The 15,971-nt window shown below is 37.8% G+C and overlaps 1 protein-coding gene across 9 annotated transcripts in view; it reads left to right on the forward strand.

Moving 5' to 3' along the window:
- Nucleotides 1–15,971, forward strand: part of plekha1b (pleckstrin homology domain containing, family A (phosphoinositide binding specific) member 1b) — a 234,445-nt gene that overhangs the window by 140,970 nt on the left and 77,504 nt on the right. For all 9 annotated transcript variants that reach the window (XM_039769286.1, XM_039769295.1, XM_039769304.1 and 6 more), the window contains exon 6: nucleotides 3,787–3,918. In XM_039769286.1, the coding sequence (XP_039625220.1) occupies nucleotides 3,787–3,918 (132 nt within the window). The remainder of the gene's footprint in view (nucleotides 1–3,786; nucleotides 3,919–15,971) is intronic.

Here is a 15,971-nt window from a genome sequence, read left to right on the forward strand (position 1 = left end):
CAAATACTCAGTTAGAGGATCTGTACAGACTTTTTCAAAACATGGCAGGATCTAATCAGTAATATTTTAAAATAAGTTTATAAAGCACAGAGAATTTATTAATTTAGGTATGTTTACAAGCCTTAAATTTTACGCTTTGGCTTGCTCTCTCTCTCAGGGTGGGGATCGATCTGTTCTTAACTCAGTTTTTCTTTTTGTAAAAACTTGATTGCTTTGTATGGATTGTAATAAAATTAATAAAAAAAAAAAAAAAAGCTTGGATCTTGGTTTTTATCCAGGACACTCACAAGCCCAGACACCCAGACTCTTAACTCAGTCTCTCGAGCGCCACGATCCGAACCTCCATTGTCTCCGTGAAGATCACAGCATCGTCAGCAAAGTCAAGATCCGTGAATCTTTCTTCACCAAACGATGTCCTACAGCCGCTGGACCCCACAACCTTGCCCAACACCCAGTCCATGCAAGCATTGAACAGAGTAGGAGCAAGAACACACCCCTGACGAACTCCAGAATCAACTGGGAAAAACGTAGAGGTCCTGCCTCCACTCTGCACAGCACTCACAGTACACGTGTACAGGCAGGCAATGATATCCAGCAACCTCTAGGGGATCCCACAAACCCTCCATATGTCCCACAGGACAGCTTGATCAACTGAGTCGAATGCTTTGCGAAAATCGGCAAAGGCTGCAAAGAAACTGCCAATATTCACGTTTGCGCTCCATGAGAACCCTCAATGCCAGGTTGTGGTCGATGGTAGACCTCTTAGGCGTAAAACCAGACTGTTCCGGTTGCTGGTAGGTGAGCAAGTGATCTCGGATCCTATTGAGGACCACCCTAGCAAGGACCTTACCTGGCACAGAGAGCAGAGTTATACCCCTGTAGCTGCTGTAATCCAAGCGATTACCCTTCCCTTTCCAGATAGGGATAAGTCCCGTTTTCCAGTCATTTGGGATGATGCCAGTCTCCCAAATGGAAGCAAAGATTGCTTGCAATACCATGAGGCATAGTGCATGAAGGGCACCATTTAAAAGAAGAAATTAAAACCAACTTCTTACTGCGTTTAACCTGTGTCCTGCATATCTGTCTGTTGGGGTTACAGTGGTGATAGCGACCTCTAGCATCTTACAGGGTTTACTACTTATCCAGGATTGCCACTGGCAGCTTAACTGTCGAAATACTTATGAAATAAAGGGGATTATCAGAGAAGGACTTGAACAGAAAATTTCTTTATATGCAGATAAGGTACTGTATATATCTGATCCCCCAAATACTGTGCCTGCAGTCCTAATAGCACTAAAAGAATTTCAAAAGATTTCTGGTCTCCGAATTAATTTGAACAAGTGTGCTGTTTCTAGTGAATTCTCAAGCACACAATAAATATTACATTGGGTCAGTTTAAATACCTAGGGGTAAACATCACAAATAAACATAAAGCTGTTTATTAACAAAATTTTGCTGTCTGCATGGAAAAAATTAGCAAGCCTTGCATCAATCGTCTACCTTACATCTAACTTTAGCTGGAGGAATTAACATTGTCAAGATGATTAGCCTTTCTAAGCTTTTTCTATTTCAAAATATTCCAATATACATCAGTAAATCATTTTTTAAGAAATTAAATCAATCATAACCTTAATTACTTTGAATTCAAACCATCTACATATCCAAAGGGCGCCCCTATAAAGACCTAAGGCAACAGGTGGCATGGCTTTACCTAACTTTCAGTTTTATTACTGGGTGGCAAATGTACAAGCTATAAAAACCTGGACACTAACACAAATAAATGAACAGACACAGGCTTGGTCTGCAATAAAAATAGAATCCAGCAGTACTTCTTTATATTCCTTGCTTTGTACCCTAATAAGTACAAGTCATTGTCAATATACTAACAACCCAATTGTGCTTCATTAACTCAGAATATGGAACCAATGTAGGAAATATTTTAAGATAGAGAAGCATTTATCTGTGGCACCTCTGCACGAGAACCTCCTTTTTTCACCTTCTTGAACGTACTCCGTTTTTGCTATCTGGAAAACATTCGGGATTAAATCACTTAGAGATTTGTACATAGACCTTGTTTCTGTATCCTACGAACAAGTACATTCCAAATTTAACTTTCGAGCAACACATTTCTTTCACTACCTTCAAATTAGAAGCTTAGTTAAACAAAATCTGCCCAATTTCCCTCACCTCCCACCTACCTCTATTCTGGAAAAAATATTGATCAGTCTTGATGACTCAGACAGCATTTCCATAATATATTAAAACATATTAAAGTCTCTCCGTTTCAAAGATCCCAGCGTACAGTGGGTAAGAATCTTTTACTCAACGTCTCAGAAAAGGAGTTGAAGGTAGTGATGGTCAGAATTCATTCAAGCTCCATATGCACAAAGCATACAATTATTCAACTTAAAGTTATATATTGAGCACATCCATTTTTTTTTAAAAGCCTCATTGGGCCATATGTTTTGGGAGTGCACCAAATTAACATCATTTTGGACCAAAATCTTTAAATGCCTTTCAGACAGCCTTGGTGTCCCAATCCATCCTAATCCCCACTAACAGCTGTGTTTGGTGTACTTCCAGATGGGTTTAAATTGGAGAAGGACAAACTGTAATTGCCTTTACTTCACTATTTGCATGAAGACTTATACTGCTCATCTGGAGTAATCCCAACCCACCTCTTGAAGTCAGTGGGTAACTGAAGTTATATATTATTTCACTGTACAAAACCTTTTCAAAACTTGGCAGGATCTAATCAATAACATCTTGGAATAAGCATTTAAAATGAGGAAGTGGATTCTCTCCCCTCTTTTTTTTAATCTATTTATTTTTATTAATTTATTTATTTACATATTTTTACTATTATTAAAGTTGTACTCTGCAAGCCTAGCTCTCTTTCTCATGGGTGGAGGTTGATTTGTTTCTAACCTAGTTTTCTTAAACTTGCTTGTATGGAATATTATTTGATTTTAATAAAATCAATAAAATGTTAAAAAACCCCAAAAAAAACAATTTTAATGGTTTAAAGGTTAGGATTAGGGTTTGAGTCAGTGTGCCATCAAGGTCATATCGTTAGAGGGTGAAGACCAATGTGGTCCACTCTTCAACATTCAAGGCAGAGTGAAATGACTTTCCAAACACATTAGTGTGTTACCAAGAGCTCAGTGTCAAGCTTGCTGTGTTTGATTAGATGAATCGGAATTGGTCTATTTTCATCATTTTGCTGCAAGATGGCTCCTGTGTACATTGAAGTCTATAACACATTTATGGAATGCACAAAACAATGTGTTTAAAAGCATTTTGTCCAGATTTTTTTTTAATTTGTATTTAGAGCTGGACGCTATTAAGCAGTTATCAGTTTCTTGATAATACAAGCCTATCCTTATTCTTTAGAAGGCTAATTATTACTGTTTGTCCACAATCAAATAGCCACCATTTTAATTACTTTATTTTGTTGTTGTTTACAATTAATGAGCAGTTTAAATGAATGAAAAATTGTTACTGGCTAGTGCCCACTTAATTCTATACATACATTAAATATTTGTGACCAAGCATTTTTACCTAGTGAAGCAATATCTGGCCTGAGAACTGTTTAAAAAAAAAAAAAAAAGGTCAATTCAAACAAAATTAGAGCAAAATCCAACCATTGAATTGTTCTTAAACTGTGTATTCTCACAAATTATAGCAATAATTGAATATGGTTGAGTTGAACATATTACACTTTAAAAATGTTGTGTAATGTATATTAAAAATTGTGCTTAAAAAAGTTAATGCCTTAAATTCCAGGTGCCAAAATCATGTGATGTGCAGAATAACTCGGAGAACCAAAAGAGTTCCTTGGATTGTGTTGGAGCAAAGAAGCAAGTGTCTTATAAAACAGAAATTATTGGAGGTGTTCCCATTATTACACAAACACAGGTATTTTTCATATAATTTCCTCAAGTATGTTGTGTATTTCATATAACCACCAATGTGTACAAATCTGATTTTCATTTATTGTGTGCAAAGTTTTTTGTTTTTTTTTTGAGAAAGATTCATTGTCATTGTTCATGGTTTATGCCAAGGGACCTGTACATTAAAACAGAATTATGAGCTTTTATCAGTATATTTGTTATTAGTTGCTATAATAAAGTGAAGACAATATGGTTTAGTAAGATACTTTGGTTCATATTGTATGAATCAAAAATTGTGCCATCTATCGTCCAAGAGGAGATGTTGTATTTCCCGTGCTTACTCCCCGGTACATATGCTGCCCCGGCCATCCGTCACTAATTTATATATATATATATATGTGCTCAAAAAAAGTAAAGGAACACTTTGAAAGCACATCAGATCTCAATGGGGGGAAAGAAATCATGCTGGATATCTATACTGATATGGACTGGGTAAAGTGTTAGGAATGAAAGGATCCCACATTGTTTGATGGAAATGAAAATTATCAACCTACAGAGGGCTGAATTAAAATCAAAATGAAAAAAATGATGCGGCAGGCTAGTCCATTTTGAAGAAATTTCATTGCAGCAACTCTGAATCGTACTGAGGCGAGCGTGAGGACCAGTCAGTGATATCAATTTCTTCATTCTCCAGGAAGTGCCTACCTACTCTACCCACATGAGGCCAGGCATTGTCGTGCACCAGGAGGAACTCGGGATCCACTGCACCTGCATAGGTTCTGACAATGGGTCCAAGAATTTCATTCCAATACCTAATGGCAGTCAAGGTGCCATTTTCTAGCCTGTAGAGGTCTGTGTGTCAATCTATGGAGATGCCTCCCCAAACCATCACTGACCCACCACCAAACTGGTCATGCTGAATGATGTTACAGGCAGCATAACGTTGTCCACGGCTTCTCCAGACCCTTTCACATCTGTCACATGAGCTCATGGTGAACCTGCTCTCATCTGTGAAAACACTGGGCACCAGTGGTGGAACTGCCAATTCTGTTATTCTATGGCAGATGTTAATCAACCTCCATGGTGCTGGGCAGTGAGCACAGGGCCCATTAGAGGATGTTGCGACCTCAGGCCACCCTCATGAAGTCTGTTTCTGATTGTTTGGTCAGAGACATTCACATCAGTGGCCTATTGAATGTCATTTTCTAGGGCTCCAGCAGTGCTCATCCTGTTCCTCCTTGCCCAGAGTAGCAAATACAGGTCCTGCAGATGGGTTAAGGACCTTCTACGGCCCTGTCCAGCTCTCCTAGAGTAACTGCCTGTCTCCTGGAATCTCCTCCATGCCCTTGAAACTGTGCTGGGAGACACAGCAAATCTTCTCACAATGACATGTATTGATGTGCCATCCTGTAGAAGTTGAACTACCTGTGCAACCTCTGTAGGGTATCTTGGAATTTGCTAAAAGACACCTGAAGGACTCTGAGATGGTGAGAAATAAGATTCTCTGGTCTGATGAGACCAAGATAGAACTTTTTGGCCTTAATTCTAAGCGGTATGTGTAGAGATAACCAGGCACTGCTCATCACTTGTCCAGTACAGTACCCACAGTGAAGCATGGCGGTAGCAGCATCATGCTGTAGGGGTGTTTTTCAGCTGCAGGGAGAGGGCGACTGGTTGCAATCGAGGGAAAGATGAATTCGGCCAAGTACAGGGATATCCTGGACAAAAACCTTCTCCAGAGTGCTAAGGACCTCGGACTGGGCCAAAGGTTTACCTTCCAACAAGACAATGACCCTAAACACACAGCCAAAATAACAAAGGAGTGGCTTCACAACAACTCTGTGACTGTTCTTGAATGGCCCAGCCAGAGCCATGAACTTAAACCCAATTGAGTATCTCTGGAGAGACCTAAAAATGGCTGTCCACCAACATTTACCATCCAACCTGACAGAACTGGAGAGGATCTGCAAGGAGGAATGGCAGAGGATCCCCAAATCCAGGTGTGAAAAACTTGTTGCATCTTTCCCAAGAAGACTCATGGCTTAATTAGCTCAAAAGGGTGCTTCTACTAAATACTGAGCAAAGGGTCTGAATACTTAGTACCATGTGATATTTCAGTTTTTCTTTTTTAATAAATCTGCAACAATTTCAAAAATTAGTTTTTTTGTCTGTCAATATGGGGTGCTGTGTGTACAATAATGAGGAAAAAATTAATTTAAATGATTCTAGCAAATGGCTGCAATATATAACAAAGAGTGAAAAATTGAAGAGGGTCTGAATACTTTCCGTACCCACTGTATTTCATCCAAAAGCCATTCATGCTGGTGGTGATGATGAATGCACTATTTATTTGTATGTGTTTAGCACTATGAAATCACCTTTTACATTGGAGAATAAGATTTTAAGTAAAAATAAATAAATATATAAAACAATGAATTCCCTCCCCAAGGCGGAGAGGCATTTTGTCTTTTCAGCTTCAAAAATAAATCTGTGTTTGAACTGTAAGCATTCTGTACCACTTGCATATCTCCCATAACACCCAAGCCATATTATTACTGCTTCAACAATAAATTATTTGGAGATATGAGACTTATTTCAGATTGCCACTTTTAGTAAAGACTAATATCTGTATTTTTCCCCTTTTGCTGTCTTGGGTGCTTCATAAAATAACTTTTGGTGATTTCTACTGTTCACTTTTTCATTGAAAGAATGTACTGAATTCATTTAAGAAATAAGTACTTTTAAACGTACAAAAGAAAAGCAAGTATATTCTTGTCTATTAACCGTCTTTCTTGAAGTTTACTGTATTAGCTTAAGGTGAGTGGAAATGGCTTTTTTCAACTAATTTCGCTCAGTTCAGCAGGACCTGGCATATTTAGGAAATGGTAAAACATCCTGTCTGTCACTCATTTTGGTAACTTGCCAAATTCAGCATTGTATTAAAGCACGTGCTACATTCAGAAAGGAACTACTATTAATAGAAAATATATCTAAACAACCGGGAAACTATCAACCTGGTTTGATGCAGGGTTTAAGCTAAGACTCACTGGTGTATATAAAATGTATTGTGTTAAATGGCACATAAAAATAAAATATATTTAAAGAGAAATATCTTTATGTTTAAATACTTCATATAAAATATGATATTAAAGAAATCTATTTGACATTTAATTTCATTATTCTGGCAGTTTCCTAGATGGTTCTGAAATTCTTTTTAATTGAATAAATTCTAATATTAAAGTACCATATTGCCAGAAATAATTATAGTTAGTTTTGATTTGTTATTTATTTAATAAATATAAATAGTTTTTAGTTAAACAAAACATGTAGTGGTAAAATCTTATTAAAATTATAGCTTTATATTGTTAGAACTTTTTTATTATTATAGCAAACATTGTATTAATGTTTGAATGTACAGTATTGCAGTTGTTGAGTTTGGTTACCTTGGCCTTGAAATAACAAATATTTTAAAGACCACTTCTTCTAAGACCAATATCTATAAGTCAGACTATGTCATGGAGTATATGATAGTGCATACATTAAAGCATTAATATTTCATGTTGCTGTAACACCAGTATATGCTGTTAGTAAAAGAGTTCAAAGGGTTAGTTGTCATATAAGAAATGTTTTTAACACAAATATGTATGAAATGAAAGTTTACTGATGTTACTGATAATTTTGTGCTGTATGATATCGTTTTGCTATGCATTTGCTATGCTGAATGTTTCTTAAATAAAGACAGCATTTAGTAGTATTGCATTCTTGGTATTAAGATAGATTCGGTATACTTGACATTCTGTTTTTTTACTTGTATTAACTATGTTTTAGTTAATCTTAAATTAAATTAATAAATTTAGTTTAGTAAGTTAATCTTAATCAAATTACAGTGGTGTGAAAAACTATTTGCCCCCTTCCTGATTTCTTATTCTTTTGCATGTTTGTCACACAAAATGTTTCTGATCATCAAACACATTTAACCATTAGTCAAATATAACACAAGTAAACACAAAATGCAGTTTTTAAATGATGGTTTTATTATTTAGGGAGAAAAAAAATCCAAACCTACATGGCTCTGTGTGAAAAAGTAATTGCCCCCTTGTTCAAAAATAACCTAACTGTGGTGCATCACACCTGAGTTCAATTTCCGTAGCCACCCCCAGGCCTGATTACTGCCACACCTGTTTCAATCAAGAAATCACTTTAAAAGGAGCTGCCTGACACAGAGAAGTAGACCAAAAGCACCTCAAAAGCTAGACATCATGCCAAGATCCAAAGAAATTCAGGAACAAATGAGAACAGAAGTAATTGAGATCTATCAGTCTGGTAAAGGTTATAAAGCCATTTCTAAAGTTTTGGGACTCCAGCGAACCACAGTGAGAGCCATTATCCACAAATGACAAAAACATGAAACAGTGGTGAACCTTCCCAGGAGTGGCCGGCCGACCAAAATTACCCCAAGAGTGCAGAGACGACTCATCCGAGAGGTCACAAAAGACCCCAGGACAACGTCTAAAGAACTGCAGGCCTCACTTGCCTCAATTAAGGTCAATGTTCACGACACCACCATAAGAAAGAGACTGGGCAAAAACGGCCTACATGGCAGATTTCCAAGACGCAAACCACTGTTAAGCAAAAAGAACATTAGGGCTTCTCAATTTTGCTAAGAAACATCTCAATGATTGCCAAGACTTTTGGGAAAATACCTTGTGGACTGATGAGACAAAAGTTGAACTTTTGCAAGGCAAATGTCCGTTACATCTGGCATAAAAGGAACACAGCATTTCAGAAAAAGAACATCATACCAACAGTAAAATATGGTGGTGGTAGTGTGATGGTCTGGGGTTGTTTTGCTGCTTCAGGACCTGGAAGGCTTGCTGTGATAGATGGAACCATGAATTCTACTGTCTACCAAAAAATCCTGAAGGAGAATGTCCGGCCATCTGTTCACCAACTTAAGCTGAAGCGATCTTGGGTGCTGCAACAGGACAATGACCCAAAACACACCAGCAAATCCACCTCTGCATGGCTGAAGAAAAACAAAATGAAGACTTTGGAGTGGCCTAGTCAAAGTCCTGACCTGAATCCAATTGAGATGCTATGGCATGACCTTAAAAAGGCGGTTCATGCTGGAAAACCCTCAAATAAAGCTGAATTACAACAATTCTGCAAAGGTGAGTGGGCCAACATTCCTCCAGAGCGCTGTAAAAGACTCATTGCAAGTTATCGCAAACGCTTGATTGCAGTTATTGCAGCTAAGGGTGGCCCAACCAGTTATTAGGTTCAGGGGCAATTACTTTTCACACAGGGCCATGTAGGTTTGGATTTTTTTTCTCCCTAAATAATAAAAACCATCATTTAAAAACTGCATTTTGTGTTTATTTGTGTTATATTTGACTAATGGTTAAATGTGTTTGATGATCAGAAACATTTTGTGTGACAAACATGCAAAAGAATAAGAAATTAGGAAGGGGGCAAATAGTTTTTCACACCACTGTATATTTGTAATGAGTATATTTCTCTTTGTAAATAGATGTTTTTTTTTCCCCGCAGTTAAATAGTTAAATTATTGTCCCCACTCTCAGGTGGGGATGATACAGGTATTTATGTAAAAATTTAAAAGATGAAGTTTTAAAACCACTAGACTAGAAGGCAACAGAAATAGAACCATTATATTGGTAGAGAAGTATAGACTCCTGTGCCCAAGGGTGTGCACAGTACTTTCAATATGAATCTTGCTTATTATAAAAAAAACAAATTTAGAGGGGCAGCAGAGAAAGAAAAAGCTTGTCCAGATTTATAATTCTGTAATCAGTATAGAATTAGTAGAGGTTATCTAACCAAAAGGATCTAGCGACCATAATATAAAGCGTCTCACAGTGTTTTGAGTGCCTAGTATAAAACTTTATTGCTTTTAACTTTAATTTTGGTAGGGCAAATTTTGACCAAATATGCCCAGAATTCAAAAAAAAACAAACCGAACTCACCAATGGATAAACATCCAAAAAAGACATGAAAAAAATCAGCTGAGTAGAGGACCAGTAACTTTAAGTCTAATTATAGTGTTTGTGTGAGCATGGGAGCAACAGTTCTTTAGCTATAAGGAACTAAAAGTCTTTTAGAGAGAAATATTGCAGAAAGATGCTCTAGAAAGATTATGTCAGTATTTTAGTAATTAAAGAACAGTCAAGGAAGGACTAAAGTGTATTAGAAATGATAAATGTGAGCTATAATACACAGACAGTAAAATGGCAAATGCTGTTTCTTAAGTTTACACTTGTGAAGAAGTCCCTTTCAACCATTGAATGAACTGCAATGATTTGGAAGTTGTAGAAATGTGTCGTTTATATTAAATATGCTGAAATCGCAGAAACCCCCAAGGGACCAGATAACTTTTACACTAGAATGTTTTAAGGAGGCTATAGAATATTTATATAAATCTTAGATGCATAATTTTTAAAAATTACTGCAAACCGGTGAAGTTATTAATTATTTAAAGCTAGCAAATATCATTATATTATAAAGGTAATCTGGCTGATCCTAGAAACTATATGCAGATACACTTAAGATGCATCATGGGAAAATTAGTGTAAGCAGTGACCATTCAACATGGGTATAGAAGTGGGAGCTTGTGTTTTGCTGTAATGCATAGCATATGATCAGTGGGGTCATTATTATATTTGTCTTGATTTTTGGAAGACTTATGATAAAGTCCTATATGATTAGCTTGGAATCAAAGTAAAGGAAGCAAGAGTTCAATATGCAGTGTGTAGATGGGAGCTAAATTTTCTTAATCACAGGAAGCAAAGAGTTGTGGTGTGACGTACATCTTTTGAAATAAGCGATGTTAAGTGGTGTCCCCAAAATCTAGTGCTGAGCCTACTGCTTTTTAAAATCTAGGTAAATGATTTGGATAAGATTATAAATAATAATTGGGTTTTGTAGATGGTACCAAAGTAGTTGCCATGGTAGATAATCTTGAATTGGCTGAATGTAATACAAATGGAAGTGGACAAAATTGAGACTTTATGGTAAATGTTACACAGTTGTGCGGCAACATAATGCCCCATTTGGGACCCGATATTTGATCTTATGTTGGTTGCAAAATGTACATGCCATTGCAACTGAGGCTCTGTGGAACTGATGTGGGTAACTGGTACGTAAACTTTAACTGCCGGAAGAGAGCAGCACAAACTGATATTTGCATGTCTGGTCTGTGTAAGGCAGATTCTCAACCACTGGGTCATGCTTTCATTGGTTCACAAGTGGGTTGCAATGAGTCACCATTAAGAAAGGTGGTGTTGGCAAAATTCATAAAATTTAACCAAGTGGAGCAGTGCTGATCAAAATAAATCTTAAAGGGCCCTCCAAGTGTCAGAAAACATTTGAGGCGATATGAAATAATAGTAATACAAAATATTTATTACTGTGGCTGGTTTTGACAATTTACAGATCATTATTTCTCTGTTGTTTTTCTATAACCCTCGGCCATAAGTACAACTTGCTGTAAATGAGCACATGACTGTATATAGTGGATTTAGAAAGTGTTTAGGCCCCTTCATTTTCTGCACACTTTATTGTGTTGTACAGTAGATTCTATATTTAATTTGAAATTTATAATTTTGTCATTTTTGCCCATCAGTGTACACTCTAACCCATTATGACAAGTAGACAACATGTTTTAAAAAAAGGTTTGCATTTTTATTATAATAAAAAAATGAAATTTCTCATTTGTGTTAATATTCAGAACTTTTGCTGTGGTACTCATGCTGTGGACAAGTGCATTCTGTTTAATTATCCTTTAGATGTTTCTAGAACTTGTTTGGAGTCGGCCTTTGGCAAATTGAATCGATTGGACACCTAAGTATAGAAGGTCCCACAATTCACACTGCATGTCAGGGCAAAAAGCAAGCCATAAAGTCCAAGGAACTCTCTGTAGACCTTCACAATAAAATGTTGGTGTGGCATGGGTTATAAAACATAAATATTTGAGTGTTCCCAGGACTCAGTGGCTTTTGAAATAGAAGATGTTTGGAACCTTAAGGACTCATCCTATAGTTGACTGTCTGGCCAAACTGAGTAACTGTGCAAGAAGGGCCTTAGTTTAGGTGACCAAGAACCCAATGGTCACTCTAACACAGCTTCAGGAGTCATTTGCTGAGATTAGAGAGCCTGTTGGAAGGATCACCATCTCAACAGCACTCCATTACTTAGATGTATTTGGTAGACTGGCTGAACAGAAGCCATTCTTGAATAAAGGCATTTAACATGCTGCTTAGAGTTTGCCAGTCAGCATTTAAGGGACTCTGAAAGAATTAAAAAAAGGTTATCTATGGGTAGAAAAATATTATATCTGGCAAAGACCAGACACTGCTCATCATCAGCCTAATAACACCATATACAAACCGGATTCCAAAAAAGTTGGGACACTATACAAATCGTGAATAAAAACTGAATGCAATGATGTGGAGGTGCCAATTTCTAATATTTTATTCAGAAAAGAACATAAACAAAAGTTTAAACTGAGAAAATGTATCATTTTAAGGGAAAAATATGTTGATTCAGAATTTCATGGTGTCAACAAATCCCAAAAAAGTTGGGACAAGGCCATTTTCACCACTGTGTGGCATCTCCCCTTCTTCTTACAACACTCATCAGACGTCTGGGGACCGAGGAGACCAGTTTCTCAAGTTTAGAAATAGGAATGCTCTCCCATTCTTGTCTAATACAGGCCTCTAACTGTTCAATCGTCTTGGGCCTTCTTTGTCGCACCTTCCTCTTTATGATGCGCCAAATGTTCTCTATAGGTGAAAGATCTGGACTGCAGACTGGCCATTTCAGTACCCGGATCCTTCTCCTACGCAGCCATGATGTTGTGATTGATGCAGAATGTGGTCTGGCATTATCTTGTTGAAAAATGCAGGGTCTTCCCTGAAAGAGATGACGTCTGGATGGGAGCATATGTTGTTCTAGAACCTGAATATATTTTTCTGCATTGATGGTGCCTTTCCAGACATGCAAGCTGCCCATGCCACACGCACTCATGCAACCCCATACCATCAGAGATGCAGGCTTCTGAACTGAGCGCTGATAACAACTTAGGTTGTCCTTGTCCTCTTTGGTCCGGATGACATGGCGCCCCAGATTTCCAAAAGAACTTTGAATCGTGACTGCGTCTGACCACAGAATAGTCTTCCATTTTGCCACACTCCATTTTAAATGATCCCTGGCCCAGTGACAACGCCTGAGCTTGTGGATCTTGCTTAGAAATGGCTTCTTCTTTGCACTGTAGAGTTTCAGCTGGCAACGGCGGATGGCACGGTGGATTGTGTTCACTGACAATGGTTTCTGGAAGTATTCCTGAGCCCATTCTGTGATTTCCTTTACAGTAGCATTCCTGTTTGTGGTGCAGTGTCGTTTAAGGTCCCGGAGATCATGGGCATCCAGTATGGTTTTACGGCCTTGACCCTTACGCACAGAGATTGTTCCAGATTCTCTGAATCTTCGGATGATGTTATGCACAGTTGATGATGATAGATGCAAAGTCTTTGCAGTTTTTTCGCTGGGTAACACCTTTCTGATATTGCTCCACTATCTTTCTGCGCAACATTGTGGGAATTGGTGATCCTCTACCCATCTTGGCTTCTGAGAGACACTGCCACTCTGAGAAGCTCTTTTTATACCCAATCATGTTGCCAATTGACCTAATTAGTGTTAATTGGTCTTCCAGCTCTTCGTTATGCTCAAATTTACTTTTTCCAGCCTCTACTGCTACTTGTCCCAACTTTTTTGGGATTTGTTGACACCGTGAAATTTTGAATCAACATATTTTTCCTTTAAAATGATACATTTACTCGGATTAAACGTTTTATCTGTCATCTACGTTCTATTCCAAATAAAATATTGACATTTGCCATCTCCACATCATTGCATTCAGTTTTTATTCACAATTTGTTTAGTGTCCCAACTTTTTTGGAATCCAGTTTGTACAATGAAGCTTGGTGATGGTGGCGGCATTTTGCTATGGGGTGCTTCCCAGAGAATGAGACAGGAAGACTGGTTGCAATTGAGGGGAGGATTAGTGTAGCCAAATACAGAGGGATTCTTGAAGACTGCTCCAGGTTACACACAACCTCAGACTGGGATGCCACTTCAACTTTCAGCATGACAGGAACCTGAAGCATGCAATCAACACAGTGCTCTCATGGCTTCAGCACAAGTGTCTGACTGTTATTGAATTGCCCAGCCAAAGCCCACATTTAAATAGAACATCTGTGGAGAGACCTAATGAAGGCAGTTTACCGACCCTCCCCTTCTAATGTAACAATGCTTAAGAGGATCTGCCAGGACAAATGGGATAAACTGGCCAAACAGAGGCGTGCAGACTTGTAAAGAGACTTACTCAAGAAGATTTGAAGCTGTGATTGTTGCCAAAGGGGTGTTCTACAAAGTAGAGTAAAGAGTTGAAGATCTGTGAATATTTTTATGAATAAGAGATTGCAGTATTTGATTTTTAGTGAATGTGCAAACCTTTCCGAAAACATATTTTTATTTTTTCATTATGGGTTACTGAGTACACAATGATGGGCAAAATGGAAATTGTATTACTTAAAAATAAGTGTGCAGAAACTGAAGGGATGGGTTTTGACATTTAAAAGTACATCCTGTATGAAGGACCCAGGAGCCATAGTGAACCCTATTCACCCAGACATTGTACAAAAGCAATAAAGAGGGCTTTTAGATTGATAGATTATATAGCTCATTGTTTAGAGTACATGTCAAGACTGGTAATGCTTAAAGCTGTATAACTCGCTCGTGAGGCCTCATGTGGAGTACTGTGTTCAATTCCCTTGCGACAAAAATGGTATAGAGACAGTTTAGAGAATAACAACTAGGTTGGTTCCAGAACTAAGAGGTGTGAGCTAAGAGAAAAGACTGTAGTATATTTTTTTATATTAAGTAAACAAAGATTAAGAGCTGAAGTGATTGGAGTGTTCCAAACCAGGCCCATGTGTCCTTTAAAGAGATAGTGTGCACCCTAAGGTGGCACAGGAGGAGAATCCAGACTAAACGGATAAAGATAGGTGGGTCACAGTAAAAACGCAAGGTAAAGGCTGCACATTGCCTGGGAGCATCAACTCCAGAATTGGATGTGTCAGGCTGTTTACAGGTCCTACAGAGCAGGATGGTGTCTCTGAGGATTGTGAGGTGGTAGGTAGGCATGAGGAGCACCTGCAGGCCACCTGAAAACTACTTCCCAGAAAGAGAAAAGTAGTGATAGTTGGGGACTCGAACATTAAAGGAGGTTAGGAGGAGCACTAATGTGTCATGGAGGTGTATTATTTGGTTAGTCAGGGACTTTTTAAAATGGCGTTTGGGGGGCAGCAGGGAGTTTAGGACAGACTAGGTTTAGGAAAGTACATGAAGGAACAAACAATAGTATAAAATTGCATAGCCGGGTAAATTCTAACCCAACATTTAAATGCAAAAGTAAAATGAGTATCACAATGAAAATAGCTTGCCATATTGTTAGAATGTCAAAAATAAAACAAGCGAGTTGGAATAGTATGGAGCATAATATTATTATATCAATAACAGAAACCTTGCTAAATAACAAAAATGGGGATGAGTATAACATAGATGGATACACATTTTTTAGAACAGAACAGAAAAGGAGGTGGAGTTTCTCTTTATGTCAAAAGAACTTAAATGCAAATCCTCATTAGTTGGATGATGAACCCCATCTTAGTGAGGATATGTTGCTTTGTCTGGAAAGCATTAGGCAAAGAGGCCTTATTTTAGGATTGTTTTATAGACCCCCAATGCAGAAAATAATTTCAATGCACATCTTATTGGTAGTGTTAAAAAGGCAAGTTTACAAGGGGATATTACAGTCATGGGGGACTTTACCCAATTATTAACTGTGATAAACTTGTAAATAGCAGAGCACAAGAGCAGGAGTTTTTAGAATTAATCAGTGTACTTTACCCAGTTATTAACTGTGATAAACTTGCAAACAGCAGAGCGCAAGAGAAGGAGTTTTTAGAATTAATCGGTGTCTGATTTTTAACACTGTATGTT

Source organism: Polypterus senegalus, chromosome 1 (genome assembly GCF_016835505.1).
Source record: "Polypterus senegalus isolate Bchr_013 chromosome 1, ASM1683550v1, whole genome shotgun sequence".
NCBI classification, from domain to species: Eukaryota; Metazoa; Chordata; class Cladistia; order Polypteriformes; family Polypteridae; genus Polypterus; species Polypterus senegalus.